The 25,314-nt window shown below is 48.3% G+C and overlaps 2 protein-coding genes across 2 annotated transcripts; both read right to left on the bottom strand.

Moving 5' to 3' along the window:
- Positions 1 to 8,064: 8,064 nt before the first annotated feature.
- Positions 8,065 to 10,052, bottom strand: LOC119923146 (olfactory receptor 5V1-like). Its single transcript, XM_038742667.1, has 2 exons — positions 9,932 to 10,052; positions 8,065 to 8,894 (listed from the first exon to the last, which is right to left on the bottom strand). The coding sequence occupies exons 1-2, from the start codon at positions 10,050 to 10,052 to the stop codon at positions 8,065 to 8,067; spliced, it is 951 nt and encodes a 316-aa protein (XP_038598595.1).
- An 8,976-nt stretch (positions 10,053 to 19,028) lies between these two features.
- LOC119923145 (olfactory receptor 12D3-like) lies at positions 19,029 to 19,970 on the bottom strand. The gene has a single exon (XM_038742666.1). The coding sequence runs from the start codon at positions 19,968 to 19,970 to the stop codon at positions 19,029 to 19,031; it is 942 nt and encodes a 313-aa protein (XP_038598594.1).
- Between the last annotated feature and the right edge of the window lie 5,344 nt (positions 19,971 to 25,314).

Below are 25,314 nucleotides of genomic sequence, written 5' to 3'. Positions count from 1 at the left end.
GGGGCAACCTGATCACCTTGTAACCTCCCCAGCGTTTAAAACAGTGCTTTGCACATCGTAAGTGCTTAATAAATGCCATTATTATTATTATTATTTTTATTTCTGAGAGGGAAAGCCACAGCTGCTCGATAAAGACCGTCAGCATCCTGAGATACTACTGGTTCAGACACCGTTGGCAAAGTCTCTCTGGTGGAATCTCTGCAGGTTGAGGGTGGGGAGAATATCAAATGTGGAAAAGTCACAGATGTAAGTGCAGATCACCGTAAGATTCATCCACAGTTCCCTCTAGGAGTTTGAGTGGGGTGAAAGCGTAGAACCCCAAACATACACAACTGGTCATTTCCAACACCCCAAGTCACATCAACCCAATAGCTGTCTCTAACTCATCTTTAGTTCGTGTGTGTGTGTGAATGTGTGTATGTATGAATGTATACACACACACACACACACATAGTCCATTGAACACTGAATATTTTATCCAGATTACTCTCTTTGTAAATATTTTAGGTTCATCTCCTCCATTGGAGTATAAACTCCATGTGGGCACGGAAAATGTATTAGGCATCTGTTGGTCTTTCCCAAGCATTGAGTACTGTGGAATGCACCCGGGGGTACTCAATAAATATCATTAGTAAGATACTTATGGACAGGGAATGTGCCTGCCCTCTGTGTTGTATCGTACTCTCCCAAACGCTTAGTCTAGTCCTCCGCATACAGTAAGTAGTCAATAAATACCACTGAATGATTAGAACTGGTGCATGGGAACTTGCTCTGCACACCGTAAGCACTCAATAAATATGATTGAATGAATGAATGAATGGTCCCTCTTGACCTCGCATACTTCAATTTCTGCATCGGGAAAGAAATAGGGCCCAGGATCTTTAAAGAAGAGGAGAAACGCCTTCAGGTTAAATCAGATCATCTGCACCTCCTCTTTTTTACTCACAGACTGCTATTTCTATCTCAGATTGCCCTCTCCCCTTGTTCTCTGCTCCAGAGAAAAAGGTATTAAATAACCTACCTAGAGTTACCCCCCCAGAGCAGATATCAGGAAATTCTTCCTTGGGATGAGCTGAAATCCCTCCTAATGGAAAGGGCATGGGATTAGGAGTCGGGAGACATGGGTTCTAATCCCACCTCTGCCATTTTCCAGTTGAGTGACTTGGGCAAGTCACTTCACTTCTCTGTGGCTCGGTTTCCTCAACAGTAAAATGGGGGAGAAATACTAATTCTAGGCTGTGGGGTTCTGGTGGGACAGGTATTGCCACCGATCTGATTATGTTGGATCTACCGCAGTGTTTAGCCCAGTGTTTGGCCTGGTAGGTCCTTAAGAAATACTTTCATTATTATTGGAAGTGGAAAACAGTGACCCCACCACCACACTCTTTCCCCCTAAGCCACACTTCCTCCCCCAAATTGGTTCCCTTCTCATCTCTCTTAGACCATGGCAATCTTTCAGGGTGAGGTGGGAAAAGAGTTCAGAAGAGGGGCTCCTTCAATGAGGACACATCTCCCCTGAAAAGTGAGAGCAGCCTACTCTTGAAAACGGAATGGCAGGAAGGTGCACATCAGGAGGGAACTTTAAAAAAAAAAAACGGCATTTGTTTGGGGATTACTATGTGCCAGGCACTGTACTAAGTGTTGGGGTAGATATAGGATTCAATATTGTTCTCCCTCTTACTTAGACTGTGAGCCCCATGTAGGACCTGATGATTTTGTATCTGCCCCAGCGCTTAGTACAGTGCTTGGCTTATAGTAAGCACTTAACATATACCATCACTATTATTATAGAAGGTGTCAGTCAGTCAATCAAATATATTGAGCGCTTACTGTGTGCAGGACACCATACTAAGCATTTGGGAGAGTACAATACAACAATAAACAGACACATTTCCTGCCCACAAAGAGTTTACATTCTAAACGGGGAGGATTCACAGTCTTAACCCCCTTTTGCAGATGAGGGAACTGAGGCACAGAAAAATTAAGTGACTTTCCCAAGGTCACAGAGCAGACAAATGACAGAGCTGGTAATAGAACCCAGGTCCTCGGATTCCCAGGCTTGGGCTCTCTTCACTAGGTCACATTGCTTTTTAATCTCCCACTCGCTTCACCTAACCCCTCCCCCCCCCCCCACGCACACCGAGCACCTCTGTGATGTTCCAGTGGAACTGCCCTCACTCCCAGCACCGCCCCAGAAGAGTAGGTTTGCAGACTGGGGGAGATATCCCCCAGGGAACCCACCTCGATCGCTGTCAGCCTTGAGGAGCCCTAACCTCCATTGGGGGTCCTCGCCTCCTAAAAACCAACTGCTACCTGGTTTTAGAGAGGGAACCTGAGTCACAATTGACTGAGATACTGGTACCGTGAGAAGCAGCGTGGCTCAGTGGAAAGGGCCCGGGCTTTGGAGTCAGAGGTCATGGGTTCTAATCCCGGCTCCGCCACTTGTCAGCTGTGGGACTTTGGGCAAGTCATTTCACTTCTCTGGGCCTCAGTTACCTCATCTGGAAAATGGGGATGAAGACTGTAAGCCCCCCGTGGGACAACCTGATCACCTTGTAACCTCCCCAGCGCTTAGAACAGTGCTTTGCACATAGTAAGCGCTTAATAAATGCCATTATTATTATTATTACCAAGTCACATGACTAGAGGAGAGCAGGGCGATGATGTCTTGGATGCCAGTTATGGATGAGGTTGTGTCCCCAAGTCCCTGCTACCCATTTTGGGAAGAACTGAGAATGCTTTCTTGTTTGATCTTGGCTTTTGTGGGCTGGAAAGACTAGAATGCAAGACATTTTGTCCTTTCCCCTTCCTCAGGGTAAATATTTCTCCTTTTAGCAGAGAGGGGACAGGACAAGTTTCCTCCAATCAGCCATCAGCTGATCAATCGATGGTATTTATCGGTTGGCTACCTAGTGCTAAGGACTGTTTTGCATGCTAGTTCCCTCCCAATCAATGAATGAATCAATCAGTGGCATTTATTGGGAGCTTACTGGGTGCAGAGCACTGTACTAAATGACTGGGAGAGTGCAGTACAGTTGGTAGACATGATCCCTGCCGATAGGAGCTTGAAGCAGAGAGGCTCAGTGGCAAAAGCAGAGGCTTGGGAATCAGAGGACGGGGTTTATAATCCCGGTTCCGCTACTAGTCTGCTGTGAGACCTTGGTCAAACCACTTAACTTCTCTACGCCTCAGTTCCCTCATCTGTAAAATGGTGATTAAGACTGCGGGCCCCACATGGGACAACCTGATTACCGTGGGTCCACTCCAGCACTTAGAACAGTGCTTGGCACATAGTAAGCGCTTACCAAACATCATCATCATCATTATTATTATTACAATCGAGTGGCCTCAAGCAGTTTACAAGTTAATGCGGAGGGGAGAGACAGAGAGTGAAATAATTACAGAGAGTGAAAGCAGGAGGAAGAACAAGGACAAAGCAAGAAGCAGTAGCATTACATCAGGACAAAGGAGCAAATAAATCCATTTGAGTGAATGGGTAAATATATATAAAAATAGACAAGTTAATGAGTGCTAAACCTAGGAATAAAATAGACAAGTGCCATGCTGGGTAGTGGGCTGTAGCGACTAGGATGTTGTGGATTGAGGAAGGCTTCCTGGAGGAGGTGAGACTGGAGGAGGGCTTTGAAGATGGGGAGAAATGTGGTCTGGTACATTTAGGTGGGCAAAGGCAGTCCCAGGATGGGGGAACCGTGAGTGGGACAGGTTAGAGCAGGGAGAATCAGGAGTGGGGTGCAGTTCTAAGGAGAAGAGAGGATGACATCCGACCTCCCTTTGACCCACCCACTGTCAGCCACCCCTTTCTCCTCTTCATGAAGTCCTCCCTTAGGTCAGTGCCTTCTGCTACATCCCCAGGATATTTTCAGGGGGCTTCCCTGTCCCACCCGGCTGGCTGCCCACTTACCTGGAAAACCACAAGATCGGCAAGGAAGAGGCAGAGATGTGAGTACCGAGGTTGCTCGTGGCTGAATGTTCAGTAAGGAGTAATGAGCTAACTCCATGTTTTTAACAATCCTCTTTGGGAAGAGCCCAGCTGTCAATCAAAGACCTCTAGGCCCCTGAATCTGAAAATAAGCCACCCCAAGTCTGGGCTGATCCCTCCTGGGGCAGCCCTGGTGATGCGGTTGGTACCCTGAGACTGCTTCTGCCAGGCCCAGAATTCTCCTCTTCCATCATCCCCAGAGCAAAGACTCACTTCCCCTGTGCAGTCTCAGTTTACTGGGGTTGGAAGCAGTTTGGCCTAGTGGAAAGAGCAGAGGCCTGGGTGTCAGGAGACCTGGGCTCTGCCATTTTTTTCTAATCGCATTTGTTAAGTGCTGACTGCGTACCAGGTACTATACTAAGCACTGGGGTAGACACAAGTCAATCAGGTTGTACACAGTCCAGGTCCCACGTGGGGCTCACAGTCTTAATCCCCCTTTTACGGATGAGGAAACTGAGGCCCAGAGAAGTGAAGTGACTTGCCCAAGATCATATAGCAGACAGGTGGTGGAGCCAGGATTAGAACCCAGGTTCTTCAGACTCCCAGATCTTTGCTCTATCTGTTAAGCTAAAGATGCCACTTGTCAGATGTATGACCTTCGGCAAGTCACTTAACTTCTGTGGGGCTCGGTTTCCTCATCTGTAAAATGGGAATTAAATACCTGTTCCCCCTCTCCCTTAGTCTGTAAGCCCCATGTGGAACATGGATTGTGTCTGACCTGGTTATCTTGTATCTTCCCCCGCATGTAGTACAGTGTTTGGCATGTAGAAAGTATTATTGCTTAGCACAATGTTTGGTACCTAGTAAGTGCTTAATAATAATTTAAAATTATTATTATGGTACTTGTTAAGTGCATACTATGTACCCTGCACTGTACTATGTGCTGGGGTAGATACAAGAAAATCAGATTGGACACAGTCCCTTTCCTACATGAGACCCTCAGTCTAAGTAGGAGGGACTAGTGTTTAATTCCCATTTTACAGATGAGGAAACTGAGGCACAGAGCAGTTAAGTGACTTGTCCAAGGTCACAGAGCAGACAGGTGGTGGAGTAGAGATTTGAACCCGGGTCCTCTTACTTCTGGGTCCATGATCTTCCCACAAAACCATGTTGCTTGTCATTATTATTGTTATTAGTCCAGTTATGGCTTCATTTGAGTTTATGGGCTCAATTCAATAGAAATGAAGAGAATTCTGAAAGGGAGTCTGGAGAAGAGCCAACCAAGTAACAGTAGAATCGGGGATAACAGTAGCAGTAAAAATAATGATAATAAAATCATGATAGTAATAATAATAATGATAACAATAACACCTTTGGACAGGTATACGGAATGAATTAAGGGGAGGTGTTTCAGTTTTGCAGATGGCAGCTCAGCCTAGTGGAAAGAGTACAGAGTACAGTAAGAAGAGTGGGGGTCTAATTCCGGCTCTGCCATTTGCCTGCTGTGTGACTTTGGGTAAGTGACTTCACTTCTCTGTGCCTCAGTTACCACCTTTGTAAAATGAGGATTAAGTTCTTATTCTCCCTCCTGCTTAGACTGTGAGCCCCAGGTGGGACAGGGACTGTGTCCAATCTGCTTAACTTGTATCAAACCCAGAAAAACAGAAGCCCTGGGTTCTAATCCCAGCTCCGCCACTTGTCTACTGTGTGGCCTTGGGGAAGTCATTTCTCTTCTCTATGCCTCAGTTCCCTCATCTGTAAAATGGGAATTGAGACTGCGAGCCCCACATGGGGCAGGGACTGTGTCCAACTTGATATGTTTTGTATTCACCCCAGAGCTTAGTACAGTGCCTGGAACATGGTAAGTGCTTAACAAATACCATTATTATTATTATTGCTATTATTATTATTAAGCACCCATACCTATTATTACAGAATGCTATTTTTTAATAAATGTATAATTTTGTTATAAATCGCATAACTCCTACTGCCAGAACTACCCAGACAAGGGTCTTTGAGTGTCCCCTCAATGGAGGTTTGAGGCCAACCTCCTTATTGAGGAAGATACTCTTCCATTAAGAAAATCAGGGCCACAGGTGGTCTGGGTTTTCAGGATGGAGGCAAGAGGTGGACATCGGTGACCCTTTCATTCATTCAGTCGTATTTATGGAGTGCTTCCTGTGTGCAGAGTACTGGACTAAGCCCTTGGGAGAGTATAATACAACAATAAACAGACACGTACCCTGCCCGCAGCGAGCATATAAATAAATAAATTACAGATATGGGGCTGTGGGGCTGGAAGGGAGGATGAACAAAGGAAGCAAGTTAGGATGACGCAGAAGGGAGTGGGAGAAGAAGAAAGGAGAGCTTAGTCAGGGAAGGCCTCTTGGAGGAGATGTGCCCTCAATAAGGCTTTGAAGTGGGGAAGAGTAATCGTCCGATGGATTTAACGGGGGAGGGTGCTCTAGGCCAGAGGGAGGATGTGGGTGAGAGGGCAGCAGAGAGATACTGCTGACCTCTCAGCTTCAAGGCTCTCCATCCCCTCGCCCCCTCTTCTGTCACCTCCCTTCACTCCTTCTCCAGCCCAGCCCACACCCTCCACTCCTCTATCACCGCTCACCTCCTCACTGTGCCTCGTTCCCACCTGTCCCACCGTCGACCCCCGACCCACGTCCTTCCCCTGGCCCGGAATGCCCTCCCTTCACACATCCGCCATGCTAGCTCTCTTCCTCCCTTCAAAGCCCTACTGAGAGCTCACCTCCTCCAGGAGGCCTTCCCAGACTGAGCCCCCTTTACCTCTCCTCCTCCCCATCCTCCCCCTGCCCTACCTCCTTCCCCTCCCCACAGCACTTGTGTATATTTGTACAGATTTATTCCTCTATTTACTTTACTTGTACATATTTACTAGTTTATTTTGTTAATGATGTGCATATAGCTATAATTCTATTTGTTCTGACGATTATGACACCTGTCTACATGTTTTGTTTTGTTGCTTGTCTCCCCCTTCTAGACTGTGAGCCCATTGTTGGGTAGGGACTGTCTCTATATGTTGCCTACTTGTACTTCCCAAGCGCATAGTACAGTTCTCTGCACACAGTAAGCACTCAATAAACACAATTGAATGAATGAATGAATGAATAGATGAGATTGAGGCACAGGGAGAAGGTTAGCATTAGAGGAGCAAAGTGTGCTCGTTGCGTTGTAATAGGAGAATAGCGAGGTGAGGTAGAAGGGGGCAGGGTGATTGAGTGCTTTAAAGCCATTGGTGAGGAGTTTTTGTTGGATATGGAAGTGGATGGGCAACCACTGGAGCTTCCTTGAGGAGTGGGGAAACATGCCCTGAACGTTTTTGTAGAAAAACGATCCGAGCAGCAAAGTGAAGTATGGATTGGAGTGGGGAGAGACAGGAGGCTGGGAGGTCAGCAAGGAGGCTGATGAAGTAATCCAGGCTGGGTAGGACGAGTGTTGTAATAACATGGTAGCAGTTTGGATGGAGAGGATAACATGGATTTTAGCGATGTTGTGAAGGTGGGACCAACAGGATTTAGGGATGGATTGAATGTGTGGGTTGATATAGAGAGAGATAAGACTCAAGGATAATGCCAAGGTTATGGGCTTGTGAGACAGAAAGCATGGCGGTGCCACCTACAGTGATGGGAAATTCTAGGGGAGGGCAGGGTTTGGGTGGGAAGATAAGGAGTTCTGTTTTGGACATATTAAGCTAGAGGTGATGGGAGGACATCCAAGTAGAGATGTCTTGAAGGCAGGAGGAAATGTAAGACTGCAGAGAGGGAGAGCAATGGGGGCTGGAGACGTAAATTTGTGTATCATCCACAAAGAGGTGGTAGTTGAAGCCATGGGAGCAAATGAGTTATCCAATGGAATGGGTATAGATGGAGAATAGAAGGGGACCCAGAACGGAACCTTGATTGACCCTTGACCCCCAGGCTCCAGGCATGGACCCAGGGCATGTGATGAAGACATCTCTTCCGCCTCTAATGAAATTTCTCATCTTAAAAATGCCAGGATCCCAAAATCTTAAATCTGGGCAACATTAGGTCATTTGGTCCTGCCCCTCTCACTCCAGGCTCCTGGGAGGCCTGGGCCGTGTGAGAGGGGAAGAGTCACATGGCAGGAGAGGCAGCTTGGGGCAGAATCCATCTCTCTCCCAAGGCTCTCAGAGCCATTTTGATGTCCTTGTTCCTCAGGGTGTAGATGATGGGGTTGAGCATGGGGGTGACCATGCTGTAGACCACAGAGATCAGCCTGGCATGGTCCAGGGAGTCGGCAGAGATAGGGCGGACATAGGTGAAGATGGCACTCCCACAGTAGAGCAAGACAATGGTCAAATGGGAAGCGCAGGTGGAGAAGGCCTTGCGCCTCCCCTCAGAGGAGCGGATCGTCAAGATGGTGACGAGGATGTACAGGTAGGAGAAGATGATCCCCATGAAAGGGATCCAGCCAATGAGGACCCCAACGGACAGAAGCACAAGTTCGTTGACAGAGGTGTCCCCGCAGGAGAGGTGGAGCAGAGGGAGGATGTCGCAGAAGAAATAGTCGATCAGGTCATTGCCGCAGAAGGGCAAGCGGAAGGTCAGGGCCGTGTGCGCCATCGAGTTCACCAGCCCCCCGGCCCAGGACGCAGCTGCCAACTGGATGGAGAGACCCCTTTCCATCACGACGGAATACCGCAGGGGCTGGCAGATCGCCAGATAGCGGTCAAATGCCATCCCTGCCAACAGGAGGCATTCCACACCCACAAAGAAGATGAAAGCAAACAGCTGGGTGGTACAGCGGGCAAAAGAGATGTTCTTCCTCTCGGCCAGGAGATGGGCCAGCATCTGGGGGACTATGGTGGTGGTGTAGCAGAGGTCCAGAAGGGCCAGGTTCCGCAGGAAAAAATACATGGGTGAGTGAAGTCTGGTGTCCAATAAGGTCACCCAGAGGATGAAGACTGAACTCTTGTCTTCCCTCCCAAACCTTGTCCTCTCCCTGACTTTCCCATCTCTGTTGACGGCACTACCATCCTTCCCGTCTCACAAGCCCGCAACCTTGGTGTCATCCTCGACTTCGCTGTCTCATTCACCCCTCACATCCAAGCCGTCACCAAAACCTGCCGGTCTCAGCTCCGCAACATTGCCAAGATCCGCCCTTTCCTCTCCATCCAAACTGCTACCCTGCTCATTCAAGCTCTCATCCTCTCCCGTCTGGACTACTGCACCAGCTTTCTCTCTGATCTCCCATCCTCGTGTCTCTCTCCACTTCAGTCCATACCTCATGCTGCTGCCCGGATTATCTTTGTCCAGAAACGCTCTGGGCATATCACTCCCCTCCTCAAAAACCTCCAATGGCTACCAATCAATCTGCGCATCAGGCAGAAATTCCTCACCCTGGGCTTCAAGGCTCTCCATCACCTCGTCCCCTCCTACCTCACCTCCCTTCTCTCCTTCTACTGCCCAGCCCGCACTCTCCGCTCCTCCGCCGCTAATCTCCTCACCGTACCTCGCTCTCGCCTGTCCCGCCATCGACCCCCGGCCCACGTCATCCCCCGGGCCTGGAATGCCCTCCCTCTGCCCATCCGCTAAGCTAGCTCTCTTCCTCCCTTCAAGGCTCTGCTGAGAGCTCACCTCCTCCAGGAGGCCTTCCCAGACTGAGTCCCTTCCTTCCTCACCCCCTCGTCCCCCTCTCCATCCCCCCCCATCTTACCTCCTTCCCTTCCCCACAGCACCTGTATATATGTATATATGGTTGTACATATTTATTACTCTATTTATTTATTTATTTATTTTATTTGTACATATCTATTCTATTTATTTTATTTTGTTAGTATGTTTGGTTTTGTTCTCTGTCTCCCCCTTTTAGACTGTGAGCCCACTGTTGAGTAGGGACTGTCTCTATATGTTGCCAATTTGTACTTCCCAAGCACTTAGTACAGTGCTCTGCACATAGTAAGCGCTCAATAAATACGATTGATTGATTGATTGATGAAGCCATTCCACACGAGTGTGCAGAAATAAATGGTCAGGAAAATGACAAAGAACAAGACCTGCAGCCCCAGAAGATTGGAGAATCCCAGAAGAATGAATTCCATCAGGGCCGTTTGGTTCTCCATGTCCGTGGTCTCTCCCTGATGTCTTCCTGGGTGTTGGCCAGAAGGAACCGGCAAGAGCAGAGTCGTGTTCTCCTACAGTAACAGGCTGCAAGGAGAGACAAGAAGCCCAGGGGTGGAGGTGTGTCACAGAGAAGCAGCATGGCCCGAGGGAAAGAGCCCAGACTGGGAGGCAGAAGGACCTGGCTCCTAATCCCGGCTCCGCCACTTGTCTGCTGTGTGACCTTGAGCAAGTCACTTCACTTCTCTGGGCCTCAATTCCCTCATCTGCAAAATGGGGATTCACTACCTGTTCTCCCTCCTATTTAGACTATGAGGCCCATGTGGAACCTGATTATTTTGTATCTACTCCAGGGCTTAGAACAGAGCTGGGCACATAGTAAGTGCTTAACAAATACCACAATTATTACATCTCTGAGGAAATGTATTCAGTCTAGCATGTTGTGTGACCTTAGATGAGGTACTTAACTTCTCTGTGCATAAGAAACTCCATCTGTAGTAGCGCCTGCGTGCTTCTTCTCCTGTGTCCTTATACTGTGTCTGCCCAATTGCTTAGGACATTGCTTGGCACATAGTAAGCACTTAACAAATACCACAGTTTTTATTACTTTTCCCTCCCTCTCCTCTCCCCATCACTCAGAGATATTTGGGGGATAAAAAATGAGATGTAAGTTAAACCTTTTTGTAGTCCTTGGGGGAAAGTTGCTCTTTCAATCAGTGATATTTATTGAGCACTTACTATGTTCAGAGCACAATCCTAAGCACTTGGGAGAGTACAGTACAACAGAGTTGGCTATCCCAACTCACAACAAGCTCTCAGCATATACATGCATACGTACACACACACAAACACACAAACACACACACACACATTAAGATACGTTTTAGTACAGAGCATAGTACATTGCTCTGCAACAAGTGCTCAGTAAATTGCATTGATCGATGAATCAATTGGTTTTGCTCATCTGGCAAAAGATGAGTCCATGAAAGTAAGGATAAATTATTAAGAATGACCATTATTTTCAGGCAAGAGGAACAATAACAGTAATTGCGGTATTTATTATGCTCTTACCGGATTCTAAGCACTGAACTAAGCACTGGGATAGATTTAAGGTCATCAGGTCGGACAGAGGCCCTGCCCGATATGAGGCTCAAAGTCTAACTGGGAGAGAGAAGCCGTTTAATCCCCATTGTACAGATGAGGAAACCAAGGCATAGATAGTTGAAATTACTTGCCCAAGTTTTGAAACCTGGGTCCCTTGACTCACAGGGTGCTCTTTCCACTAGCCCAATAGTCATTCATTCAATCGTATTTATTGAGCGCTTACTGTGTGCAGAGCACTGTACTAGATGCTTTCCAAGCTGCTTCTCCATGTAAGAGTTTGTTTTTAATTTAAAGACTTCAAATCAGTAGTCCCCATCCAATCCAAGGCACACTTGAATTTTTCCCATGTATTTATTGGAGGATGTCAGGTTAAACCCGAGACGGCCTTAGTTGGGAGGGATTATTCCCTACGATAGGATGGGAAACTGAAAGGTGGAGAAGAGGAAACTGGCACATTTATGATGGCAAAGCAAGATATGGGAGCTAGGCTGGATCAGTTATTCATTCATTCAATCGTATTTATTGAGCGCTTACTGTGTGCAGAGCACTGTACTAAGCGCTTGGGAAGTACGAGTTGGCAATTAATATTAAGCTCCGGAGGGATTGAGTTAGGATAAAGTGATAAACATGGCCTAGTGGATAGAGCATAGGCCTGGCAGTCTGAAGGATCTGGGTTCTAATCCCAGCTCCCGGCTCCACCACTTGTCTGCTGTGTGACCTTGAGCAACTTACTTCACTTCTCTGGGCCTCAGTTATCTCATCTGTAAAATGAGGATTAAGACTGTGAGTCCCACGTAGGACAGGGATTGGGTCCAACCTGATTAGCTGATATCTACCCAAGCACTCAGAGCAGTGCTTGACATACAATAATAATAATAATGGTATTTGCTAAGCGCTTACTATGTGCCAAGCACTGTTCTAAGCACTGGGGTAGATACAAGGTAATTAGGTTGTCCCACATGGGGCTCACAGTCTTAATCCCCATTTTACAGATGAGGTAACTGAGGCACAGAGAAGTGAAGTGACTTGCCCAAAGTCACACAGCTGACAGGTGGTGGAGCCGGGATTAGAACCCATGACCTTTGACTCCGAAGCCCGCAATCTTTCCACTAAGCCACGCTGCTTCTACACTAAGCCATGCCCATCATCATCATAATCAGAGCTCACACCAAGAGGCCGATATGAGAGCTAGTCCAAACACAGTAGAGAAAATGGGACAAAGGTAGCTTTTAGCTCCACCCACGAGTGACCTTGACTGAACACAGATTATGGCTCATCCTCTAGACTGTAAACTCATTTTGGGCAGGGCACGTGTCTACCAACTCTGTTATATTATACTCTCCCGAGCACTTAGTACAGTGCTCTGCACACGTTAAGTGCTCAATATGATTGATTTATTAATGGCCCAACATACCAACTGTAGAAGGGGTGTCCAGAGGAGGGAGGGGAGAGGAGGGGCACGGAATGATGGAGGAGGAGCTGATGAGGTCCAGGAGGGACCATGAAGGGAGTAGAGGGAGAGTGAGGAGCCAGAAATTTAGGGATTGTGTATTTGCAATGCCCAGCCCTCGAGACTGCAGCCTGGCAAATAAATCTCTGCTCCTGAATGGAGTTTGCCGGTGGACTCTGTGTGGCTCAACCAAAACCCAGACTGCTTTTTCTGGGTTCTCCTGTCCCCATTTAAAATGAAATCCTACCTACTCCCAAGCCAGCCATGGCTGCAGTTCCTTCCTCTCTCCGACCCTGCTATCCTGAACCCCAAGAGTGACCCCTCTCCAATCTTGGCTAACATCCTTTCCTCCCCAAGCCCTTGTACAGGTAAAATATTAACTCCTATTTGGTAACTTGGAATTCAACCCATCCCTCTTAGCAGGGAGACCTAGTGAAGCCAAGTGTCCGTAGGTAATTCCTGATGCTTCCAAAACAGGGTGCATCTTGTTGACTCGTAAGTGAGACATAAGAAAACAGTTCATTTTTTCCCCTTCAATAATAACTGTGGTGTTCGTTCAGCAGTTATTGCATGCCAAGCACTGGAGTAGATACAAGACAATCAGATAATAATAATAATAAAGATAACATTTATTAAGCACTAACTACATGCGAAGCACTGTTCTAAGCACTGGGGAGGTTACAAGGTGATCAGGTTGTCCCACGGGGGGCTTACAGTCTTAATCCTCATTTTCCAGATGAGGTAACTGAGGCACAGAGAAGTTAAGTGACTTGCCCAAAGTCATACAGCCGGCAATTAGCGGAGCCAGGATTTGAACCCATGACCTCTGACTCCAAAGCCCGGGCTCTTTCCACTGAGCCACGCTGCTTCAGACACAGTCCCTGTCCCACATGGGACTCGCAGTCTAAAGGGGAAGGAGAACAGGTATTCAATCCCCATTTTTCAGATGAGAAAACTGAGGCCCAGTTAAATGACTTACCCAAGGAAAGAGCAAGGAATAGAATCCAGATCTCTTGACTCCCAGTCCTGTGCACTTCCCTCTAGCCCACTCTGCTTCTCCAGTCCCCACAAGATACAATATAAAGTTAATTCATAGGAAATGCTGCTTAAAACTAATTGAAATGGCAGCCAATACAGAGAGTAAAATGCATCCTTTACAGGGGACCCCGGTTTCAGAGCTAAAATTAGCCTCCTTCTGCCTCAGACTACCCCTCTGGAAAACGGGAGAGTAATGTGGGACAAGACTTGATGTGAAAATGTTGTTTCACACTGTCATCTTCTGCTACCCACCCACCAGCCCGTGTTCATCACTCTAGCCAATTAAACCAGCCTGCTAGTTTTGTAGTTCTGTCTATATGTGAACAAAAGTTCTAAGAGTGTCTATTGGGTTGATGCCAAGAAAGTGTGGTGAGTTTTTCCGGGGTGAGTTTGGCTGCCTGCGGAAGGTGAGACATGCTTTGATGCCGCCGCCACTCGTGTTTTAGGCTTCTGAGGGATGTGAAGATTTGGGACAGGTGAGAATTTCGGTCTCCGGAGAACTTTCAGAATGGGGGACCTCAATATGGGGAGGGGGCAGCCTTTCTGAAAGAAGGCAGAGGGACAGGGATCCTATGAAGAGCAATCCTGGCTCAATAAATCAAGAGCCCCTTGAGGACCAGAGGCCGGGTCTAGTTCCCAATCGTGCTATCTGTCCCAATGCTTAGTAATAATAATTTTGGTATTTGTTAAGCTCTTTGTGTTTGCCAATCACTGTACTAAATGCTGGGGTAGATATATGTTAATCAGTTCAAACGCAGTCCCTGTCCAATCCAGGGCTCACAGTCTAAGAAGGAGGGAGAATAAATATTGAATCCCTACACTCGTTCTATATGGACAGGTGGCTGGTAGTTTAATATTTGTGAAGAACTTACCTTGTGCAGAGCTCTGTACTAAGAGGCAGGGTGGCCTAGTGGAAATTCATTCATTCATTCATTCAATCGTATTTATTGAGCGCTTACTGTGTGCAGAGCACTGTTCTAAGCGCTTGGGAAGTACAAGTTGGCAACATATAGAGACGGTCCCCACCCAACAGCGGGCTCACAGTGTAGAAGGGGGAAAGAGCATAAACCTGTGGGTGTTCTAATCCCGGCTCCGCCACCTGCCTGATGGATGACCTTGGGCAAGTCACTTTACCTTTCAATGCCTCTGTTTCCTCACCTACCAAACGGGGGGTTAAATACCTGTTCTCCCTCCTCCTAGACTGTGAATCCCCTCAATCAATCAGTTAGCCAAACAATGGTATTTACTGAGCATTCACTGTCCTCATGTGGGACAGGGACTGTGTTGGATCTGATTATACCTCACATCAGCCCTGGTTCTTAGTACAGTGCTTGGCACATAGTAAGGTCTTGACAAATCCCACTATCCTTATTACTACTACTGTGTTCTAAACATTACCGTTATTTCTCAATAGCCATTAATCTTAGAGGAGATGTGAAGGGAGAGAGTGTGGCAGTGATCTCTTCTGCCACTCCTTCCTTGAATGACTTAAAGGAATGCCTTTGCATTGATAAAATAGACGTGCCCACATTCATCGATAATGCCACATGAATCTTTAGGGGTAGCATTTTTTTTAAGATTCCAAACGACTTAATTTTACTTCCCCTCTCTTCATCCCCTTCCCTCCCATCTCTTCCTCCCCTTCTTCCTCTCCCCACTGCTCCTCCCGCCAAGAAAAAAGAAATCAGAAGGCAGATCTCAGAGCTGAAATAGTGTGATGACTCGCTCTTGGTATTCCTAGCCTTCTTTTCTCCTTCCTTCCCTGTCTTTCCTCGCTATGCTTACCTCCCTCAGGAGACTCAAGTTCAATCCGAGGACTTAACAAATGCTGGTTCCCGGTCAACAGGAGGAATGAAGCTTTCTCAGCCAGATCTCCGGAGCCCACCTTGCATCCCCCCACCTTAAATATATTGTGGAGGGGTCTGTTTCAGATCCTTGTGGGTGCCACAGGTAGACCAGAAGGTGAGAGCAGCCTTAACTAATGAATAAATTCTTCCCCAAGCTCAGCAGACTGGGGCCCAACGGAGAAGGTCCTGGCTGAGAGGCAGCCAGTGTCTTGGGAATGGGACACAGCTCAGGGAATAGTGGATGATGTAGCCAGTGGAGACTGGGTTGGGAGGTGGGATGAGACAAGGGGGAGCCCGATCACCTGCTTCTTCTCTGTCACGTTACGGTGAGAAGGCCCCAAATGCCACTGATCTGAGGAAAGTGGGCCAGCTCTCAGCAAGAGAGACTTAGATTAGACCTACCGAAGAACCCTCTCACAGCCGGGGAAGACGAATAATGGAAAAGGCGACCAGGGGAAATGTAGAGATCTTTGAGAACCCGTTAGACAGTCATCTATCCTGCAGGTTTGGGTGCTCCCCTAGCCTCCTGGGGTCCCCCAGACAGGAGACTGGATCCTATGACCTCCTGAAATCCCAGCTCCGGGATTCCACGTTACATATATGATTCGACATGCACTGAGTTCCAGCTTCACTAGATTAAAACTTCTTTGGAGATTCACGTGGCCCCTTCTGGAACAAATTAAAGACCATCTTGTCTCTCTAAGACAAGAGCTTGTGGGTGTCGATTGCAGCAAGAAAAAGTGAGCCTAGCCCTACGTAAAGACTGCCTGGATGCAGGAGATGGGAAGGCAGCTGGGAGCTTGGCGTCTCCCTGGAGTGGGGCCTAGATACTCCCTGACAGTAGACTGTACCTTTCTTGAGGGCAGGGGTGCTGTATCCTAAATCTTTTGTACTCTCCCAAGCCCTAAGTCCAGTGTTGGGTCCACAGTAGGCACTCAGTCAATCAATCAATGGTATTTATTGAGCGCTGCTGTGTGTGGAGCACTGTACTAAGTGCTAGGGAGAATATGATAAAACAGAGTTGATAGATACATTCCCTGTCCTCCCGCTGGCCTGGAACTCCCTCCCCCTCCAAATAGAGAAGCAGTGTGGCTCAGTGGAAAGAGCATGGGCTTTGGAGTTGGGGTCATGGGTTCGAATCCTTGCTCTGCCAATTGTCAGCTGTGTGACTTTGGGCAAGTCACTTAACTTCTCTAAGCCTCAGTTCCCTCATCTGTAAAATGGGGATTAAGACCGTGAGCCCCCTGTGGGACAACCTGATCTCCTTGTAACCTCCTCAGTGCTTAGAACAGTGCTTTGCACATAGTAAGCACTTAATAAATGCCATTATTATTATTATTATTATATGCCAGACCACCACTCTCTCCACCTTCAAAACCTTTTTAAGGTCACATCTCCTCCAAGAGACCTTCCCCTCTCTCTCCCTCTGAGTCACCTACGCACGTGGATCTGTACCCTTTGAGCATTTGGTATTCACCCCACTCCCAGCCCCACAGCACTTGTGTATATCTCTAGTGTATATATCTCTAAATTTTTTTAATTTATATTCATGTCTGTCTCCCCTTCTAGACTGTAAGCTCTCTGTGGTCAGGGAACTTGTCTACCAACTCTTTCGTATTGTACCTCCCAAGCACTTAGTACAGTGGTCTGAACAGAATATGCACTCATTGGGTACCACTGATTGATTGATTAGAAGAGATGCAATTTTGAAAAGGCTTTGAAGGTGGGGAGAGTGGTGGTTTGGCATATATGGAAGTCAGAGGGAGGACATGGACATAGGACAGGGGCGAGCCGATTGAATGATTTAAAGCCGATGGTAAGGAGTTTCTGTTTGATGCGGAGGTGGATGGGCAACCACTGGCAGTTCTTGAGGCGTGAGGAGATGTGGACTGAACATTTTTTTAGAAAAACGATCCTGACGGCAGAAGTAGAGGTAATAATAGGGAACTGTAACAAAGCCAAATCCGCAAATGAGAAAACCACACACAACAGGATATGATTGTAGTTATTTTGATGAAGAGGCCTGGGAGGCCAGCTGAAGGACAAAAATACTCAGATATATGAATTGCCTAGGCCCCAGAATTCAGGTTAATTTAAGTCCAGGAGAATTGATCGATCAATCAACCAATCAATCAATAACCGCTTCCTATGTGCACCCTTGTAGGCAGAGCCCTGTGCTAAGCACGAAGAAGATTACAATGAGATGGCAGAAGCCAGAGTCCCTCCCTGTTCTCAAGGAAACTGCAACATAAGGAAGGGAATCCATAAAAATAATAAGCTTGTGGAATTGAGCCAGGAGAAAATAACACTGGCCCTGGAAGTTCATCTCATCCATCCCCTTGCCTCAGTGCAGCCTCAGGAAAACAGCAAGGCTTAGTGGATAGAGCATAGGCCTTGGAGTCAGAATGATCTGGGTTCTAATCCCAGCTCTGTCATTTGTCTGCTCTGTGACCTTGGGCAAGTCACTTTACTTCTCTGTGCCTCAGTTACTTCATCTGTAAAATGGGAATTATTTATTCATTCAATCATATTTATTGAGCACTTACTGTGTGCAGAGCACTGTACTAAGCACTTGGAAAGTACAATTCGGCAACAAATGGTGACAATCCCTACCCAACAACGGGCTCACAGTCTAGAAGCGGGGAGACAGACAACAAAACAAGCTAAGAGTGTGAGCCCCATGTGGGACAGGGACTGTGTCCAACCTAATTAACTTGCATCTACTCCAGTGCTTAGAAACGTGCTTGGCACCTAGTAAGCACTTAACAAGTATAATAATAATAATAATAATAATAATAATAATAATAATAATAATAATAATAATATGACCCCAGATCTATCCTGAAATGATCATCTTAAAGCTTTCAGAGGAGAAGATTCAATGGACTTATGACATCCAACCCGACCCTGATTTTAGTCCCCTGTGGCTTCTGCCATCCCTAATTCGCTCCAGGTGGAGGAGTCATCTGGGCAGAGGGGAAGGATGAGAAAAGGAGAAGGAGAAGGAAGAAGGAAGAGGAGGAGGAGGAGGAAGAGAAGGAGGAAGAAGGAAGAGGAGGAGGAGGAGGAAGAGAAGGAGGAAGAAAGAAGGAAGAGGAGGAGGAAGAGGAGGAGGAAGGAGAGGAGGAAGAGGAGGAGGAAAGAGAGGAGGAGGAGGAGAAGGAAGGAGGAAGAGAGGGACGAGAGGAAGAGGAAGAAGAGGATGAGGAGAAGAAAGGGGAAGAAAGAGAGGAGGAAGAAGGAGGAGAGCAAAGAGGAGAACGAGTACAAGGTGGAGGAGAGGAGAAAGGAGGAGAACAAGGAGGAAGAAGAGGCTGAGAAGAAAGGGGGAGAAGAAAGGAGAGGAGGAGGAACAAGAAGGAGAACAAGGGGGAGAAGGAGGAGAGCAAGGAGGAGGAAAAGGAGGAATAAAAGGAGAAAAAAGAGGATGAAGAGAAGAAAGAGAAAGGAGGAGGAGGAAGAGAAAAAAGAGGACTAGGAGAAAAAAGGAGGAGAAGAAGGCAGAGGAAGAAGAAATGGGGAAGAGGAGTAGGATAGTCTTAGAATCTTACAGGGCAAAGCTTCCTCAAGATGACTTTCTTCAGTGCTTCCTTGACATCTCGGTTCCTCAGAGTGTAGATGAGGGGATTGAACAGCGGGGTGGCCACGCTGTACATGATGGTGATAACCAGATCCTGGACCATGGAGCCACCCAAGGTGGGGCTCGTATAGGCGACGATGACGGGGACGTAGAAGAGGATCACCACAGAGAAGTGGGCCGCACAGGTGGACAGAGCCTTGCTCAGCACTCTCCAGGAGCGGCTCTGGAGCAGGAGGAAGCCGATCAAGTAGAGGTAGGAGAGGAGCGTCAGGAAGAAAGGGCCCAGGACCACACTCCCCGTGACAGTGTTGAGCAACCACAGGTGCAGCTTGATGCTGTCGCACGCCAACGCCAGGAGAGGCTTGATGTCACAGAAGAAGTGGGGGACGCGGCGGGAGCCGCAGAAGGACAACCGGGATGTCAGAACCGAGTGGAGCAGTGCGTGGAAGAAGCCGGTGGCCCAGGTGGCTCCGCCCAGCAGGATACACACCCACCGACTCATGATGACCGGGTAACGGAGAGGGCTGCAGATGGCCACGAAGCGGTCCAGGGCCATGACGGCCAGCAAGGTGGCCTCGGCGCTGCCCAGGAAGTGGAAGAAGTGGAGCTGGGCGATGCAGCCGAGGAAGGAGATGGCCTTGCGGGCAGACAGGAGGTTGGCCAGCAGTTTGGGCAGGGTCACCGTGGAGAAGCATATGTCCAGGCAGGAGAGGTTCCCCAGGAAGAAGTACATGGGGGAGTGGAGCCGGGGCTCCGCGGCGACGATCATCATGATGGCGCTATTGCCCGCCACGTTGATGAGGTAAACGATGAGGAGGAGTGCGAAGAGGAAGGTCTGCAGCCCCTGGACATCGGTCAAACCCAGCAGGAAGAATTCGGAGACTATCGTCTGGTTGTGCATCACTGTCAAAGAAGTCAGAACCCACAAGAAGCAATGAGTTCTTAACCAGTTGGCCATGATCACCTAGTAGAAAAAAACCTGGGCCTGGGAGTCAAAGACCCAGAGTTTGAATTCCTGTTCTGTCACTTGCCTGCTGAGTGACCTTGGGCAAGTCACTTAAACTTCTCTGGGCTTCAGTTTTCTCATCTGTAAAATGTTCTCCCTCCTCCTTAGACTATGAACACCGTGTGGGACAGGGACTCTTATCCAGCCCAATTAACTTGTCTCTCCCTCAGCGCTTAGTACAATGCTTGGCACACAAGAAGCTCTTAACAAAAACCACAATTATTGCTATCTTTGAAAATTGGAGAGGGAGGCAGGAGAAGGGCATATCTTGAAAGGAGGATGATCCGGAAGTGAGAGGGCTGAGAGGTTCTAGTGGGGTCAGTGTGAGGTCGGGGCAGGACTGGAGGCAGAGGAGGGGCTGGGCAGTGGGGTGACTGCAAGGAGTCCAAGAGTGTCAGGAGTGAAGGCAGTTGCAGGATGAGAGGAAGGTGGGGGAACAATCTGGGAAGTGGTCAGAGGGGTGGGGGGGCTCCCGCAAAACAGGACCATCGGGTCCTGAGGGGAAATCAATCAGTGATATTTATTAAGGGCTTACTGGTGTGCAGAGCACCGTACTAAGCAAAGGATTTGAAAATCATCACCCCATCTCAGGGCTAAAGGGCATTATTCTGTGTCCCATCTGAATTGTATCTTCCCCAGTGCTTAGAACAAATGCTTGGCACGTAGTAAGTGCTAAACAAATACCACAATCAGCCCGATGTGGGACAGGGACTGTGTCCAACCTGATTATCTTTTACCTACTTTAGCACTTAGTACAGTTCCTGACACAACAGAGGTACTTAACAAATACCATAAAGAAACACAATTATTATGATTTTTGATATTATTTCTCAGTCAAGAAGCAGTGCCCAAGAGGTGCAGGGACAGGGAAGGGGAACATCAATAAATCAAAAAATGGTATTTAGTGAGTACCGACCGTGTAGCGAGCACCGTACTAGGCACTTGGGAGAGTACACTACAGCAGAGTTGCAAGAGTTCCCTGCCCACGAGGAACTTACAGTCTTGATGGGGAGACAGACATTAAAATAAATAAATAATAAATAAATAAATAAATTATGGATATGCTTGTGAGTGCTGTGGGGCTGAGGGTGGGGTGAATGAAGGGTGTAAATCCAAGTGTGAGGGATGCAGAATGGGGTGGGAGATGAGGAAATGAGAGCTTAGGGAAGGCCTCTTGAGGGCAACAGAGTGAAGTATGAACTGGAGTGGGAGAGGCAGGAGATGGGGAGTTCAGCAAGGAGGCCGATATAGGACGTGGAATCCATCCAGCCCAATTTGCTTGTATCTACCTCATTGCTTAGTACGGTGCCTGGCACATAGTAAGTGCTTAACAAATACCACAGTTATCATTATTGTTATCATAATTATTAAGTTCATTATGGGCAGGGAATGTGTCTGCTAACTCTGTTGTATTGTACTCTTCCAAGCACTTAAAACAGTGTTCTGCATATAGTAAGCACTCGATAAATATCATTGATTGATCGATTGGAAGTGCAGATTCGGGAATCCTTCGCAGAGAGATAGTGCACTTGAAGTCATGGAGCAAATGAGTTCTCCAAGGGATTGGGTGTAGATGAAGAATAGGAGGGGACCCAGAACTGAGCCTTGAGAGACTCCCACAGTTAGTGAGGAGTAGACAGAAGAGGAGCTCATGAAAGAGACTGCGAATGAGATAGGAGGAGAACCAGGGTCAGTGAAGCCCAGGTTGGATAATATTTCCAGATGGGGGTGGTCCAGGGACGAAGGCAGGTGAGAGGACGAGGAGAGCCGTTGGATTGGGTAAGGAAGAGATCATTGGTGAACTCTGTGAGGGCAGTTTTTGTGGCGTGAAGGGGACGGAAGCCAGATTGGAGGGGGTCAAGGAGAGTATTGGAGTAGAGGAAGAGGAGACAGTAGGTGTAGACAAGTCGCTTAAGGTGTTTCGAGACGAATGGTAGGAAGGAGTTGGGATGATAACTGGAGGGAGGCGTGGGGTCAAGGGAGGGGTTTTTTAAGATAGGGGAGACATGAGCATGTTTGAAAGTAGTGGAGAAGAAGCCATTAGAGAGAGAAAGTTGAAGATGGCAGTAAGGGAAAGAAGAATGAAGGGGACAAGTATTTTGATAAGATTCTCCCTGATAAACTCCCCAGCTTGTTGTCTTGGCTCCTCCCAAGCCAACCTTCTAACTTGCTCTCAACTCTCCCACCTCCATGGCCCTTGTTCATGCTGTTCTCCCAGGCTGGAATGCCCTCCCCACCCAATCTGCACACTCACAGCTCTCCCCATATTCAAAGCCCTCTTAAAATCCCACCTCTTCACAGACACACCCAATTAACTCTCAATACCCTGGGTCACATCCACCCAAAAGCCATGGCTACCATTTCTCCCCCATCCTCAGCCCTTATGCCTACATGTATACCCAAATGCACATTATCATCATCATCAGTGATATTTCTTGACAGCTTACTAGGTACTGAGCACTGTACTAAGAGCTTGGTAGAATACAAAATTAAATGATTTCTTTTGTTTCCACTACTTGAAAATATCCTTAAGCCTGTCTTCCCCATTAGAGTGTGGGCACGGAATGAGTTTGGTGCTTCTTTGGGGCTTCTCAAAGGCTTAGTACAGTGCATCATCCCCAGTGGGTGCTTAATAAATATGATTACTATTACTAGGATAGAAGCATCAGATGCCCTGGCTAAGATGGACTCACCTGAGCTCACCACAACATTCTGGGAAAAATCAGCCTAGGTTGCAGTCAAATGCTTCCTTGTAGAGGAAGGGAAACAGCTGGACAGTTTGGAGTACCACAGACCCCTTGCCCTGGAAGGGAACTCAAGAAGTCATTTGGTCCAGCCCCATGCCTCCACACACGGGTTTGCCCAAACCACTTGAGGCGGACGGTTGCCTATTCTTTGTGAAGAGAGCTTCAGAGGCACCCCTTGGTCTCCGGTATCCTCCATACACCAACATGATTGTGGCTTCAGTTCCAAACCCCAGGAGTAACTGCTGGGTATTAATGCTGAAGTAATGCCCATCTGGCTGGGCACTAGTAGGCACCTCCAAACCCTGAGATGCTTTTATCCATCCTCTGGGCCTGTCAGCATCTCAAAACGATCAGCCCAGTTCGAGCTCGGAGTCCTGAGAGAGAGAAAGAGAGAGAGAGAGAGTTCTGGGGGCTTATGGAACTGTGTCTGAGGGATTATCACTGCAGAATAAATAGGTTCTGTCTCCAGGGCTACCATCAAAGGAGCAGCCTTTGGGATCTCCTCTCTTGGGCTCTGCTTGTTTGCAGCTCCCTTGTTCCTTCCAGATCCTAACGCCCTCCCAATTTCGGAATCCTGAGAGGCTACCCTTTTATTCGTCATGTCGACGCGACTACTGCGTCAACCTCCTTGCTGACCTCCCAGCCTCCCATCTCTCCCCTCTCCGATCCATATTTCACTCTGCTGCCTGGATCATTTTTCTAAAATGTCATTTTGCACACGCTTCCCCACCCCGCAAAAACCTCTAATTCAGTCAATCGTATTTATTGAACACTTACTGTGTGCAGAGCACTGTATTGAGCACTTGGAATAATTATGGTATTTGTTAAGCACTGTTTGTGCTTAACACTGTTTTCAGCGCTGGGGTAGATACAAGGTACAGCTGCCCATTTCCCTCCACAGCAAGTGGAAATGCCGTGGAGTTGAAGCCCTTGGATTGGAGACCAGAAACCGGATCCTGAGCTCCCCCGACCTGCCGCTGCAGGCCCAGGTCACCTTGGGATCCGCTCAGGCCCATGGGAAGGAAGCCCTGGAAAATCCACAAAGGTGTAAACTCTAACCCAGGATTTGAAACTGCCCCCAAAGGGGATATCCACTTCCCACCAGTGGGCTGAGCCAACCCCCCAACTCTAGGCCCACCGTTAGGTGGAAATTCCAACAGCGTGGGGCTTCCGGGGAGCTGATGATGTCCAGAGTGATGTCATGGGGGCAGAATCTGACGGGCCCCTCCTCCTCCTCCTCCCTCCTTCCAGGAGAGGATAGAGTAGCCAAACAGACTGCAGGTTAAGAAGGTGCTATGGACATCTGGGCTAGTCTGAACCGGTTGAGCTGACCCTGTCTTGGTCGGAAAAACTCCAGCTGCCTGGGTAGGGGAGAGGCCTAGGTACTTTGAGAATGGCAGTTTACAGACAGGAATCATGTCTACCAACTCTACTGTATTGCACTTACCACAGTGCTCTGCACACAGGGAGCACACGATAAATACTGCTCATTGGATAGATGGATGGTGGATGGATTGATCTATTGGGGTTCTGATACAGCCTATTGGTTTGCTGACCTCTCCATCCACTGCCCCAGAGCTCCCAGCCTGGAATGGGACCTCCAAGAACCCCACCAGCGTAGGTAGCCCTCCCCCTGGACTCAGACTAGCAGCCGCCCTCCCACCCACCCTTCCTCCCACTGGAGCCTTGGTCCATTGAACCCAGTTTGTCCTGCAGACACCAAGACCCCTCTGTGGGTTTTTTTCCCTTTTTAATGGTATTCGTCAAGCACTTACTATGTGCCAGGCACTGTACTAAGTGCTGGGGTAGATACAAGGTAATCAGGTTGGACACAAAGCTAGAGCTCCCCAGGCCAGCTTCCCTCCATCCCTCCTGTCCTCCATCCCAGCCCTTCCCACTGTGTTCTTTGTCACTCCCAGAAGGAGTGACGGGAGGCCCTGCTGTGGACCTGGGGGACAGGACATCTGGGTTCTGGTCTTGGTTCTCCCCGCTGGGGCTGTGTCACCAGGGGTGACACTTCGGGCATTTGACACTTCGGGCATTGCACCGGATGGGCAGGCCTAACGGGAATGCCATAAGGTGGCTCATGAATGTAGGCGGCCAAGAGCACAGCGGCTACTTAGGCCACCCCGCTGGGTCATGGGTTACAGCACTGTGCAGGGCTATCGGCTCTGCACAGGGAAAATCCTGGCAGCTACATGCTAGTCCCCTGCCCTCCTGCCCCCCAGACTCCAGTGGAGTCGGGCAGGGGTGAGTCAGAATGACCAGGGCTGAGCAAAAAACCAGCGCTGTGATTGTCCCCTTCCGTACAGGCTCCTGCTCCTGAAGCGTTTCCCACTGAGGGGACGCGAACTGGAGGAAAGATCCCGAGCCTGGGATCTAATCCCAGCTCCCCCACTTGCCTGCTGTGAGAATTTAGGCAAGTCGCCTCACTTCCCTGTGCCTCAGTTTCCTCAAATCAGAAATGGGGATTCAAGATGGGTCCTCCCTCC

This window comes from Tachyglossus aculeatus, unplaced genomic scaffold, assembly GCF_015852505.1.
Source record: "Tachyglossus aculeatus isolate mTacAcu1 unplaced genomic scaffold, mTacAcu1.pri scaffold_149_arrow_ctg1, whole genome shotgun sequence".
Taxonomy (NCBI): Eukaryota; Metazoa; Chordata; class Mammalia; order Monotremata; family Tachyglossidae; genus Tachyglossus; species Tachyglossus aculeatus.
Note: the sequence above shows the minus strand (reverse complement) of the source record. Positions and strands in the feature narration are given on the sequence as shown.

Coding starts and splice junctions, on each gene's coding strand:
- LOC119923146 (XM_038742667.1), bottom strand. CDS start 10,052: ATGGAGAACCAAACGGCCCTGATGGAATTCATTCTTCTGGGATTCTCC. Junction 8,895..9,931: donor CTGCACACTCGTGTGGAATG/GCTTCATCAATC, acceptor ACAAGAGTTCAG/TCTTCATCCTCTGGGTGACC.
- LOC119923145 (XM_038742666.1), bottom strand. CDS start 19,970: ATGCACAACCAGACGATAGTCTCCGAATTCTTCCTGCTGGGTTTGACC.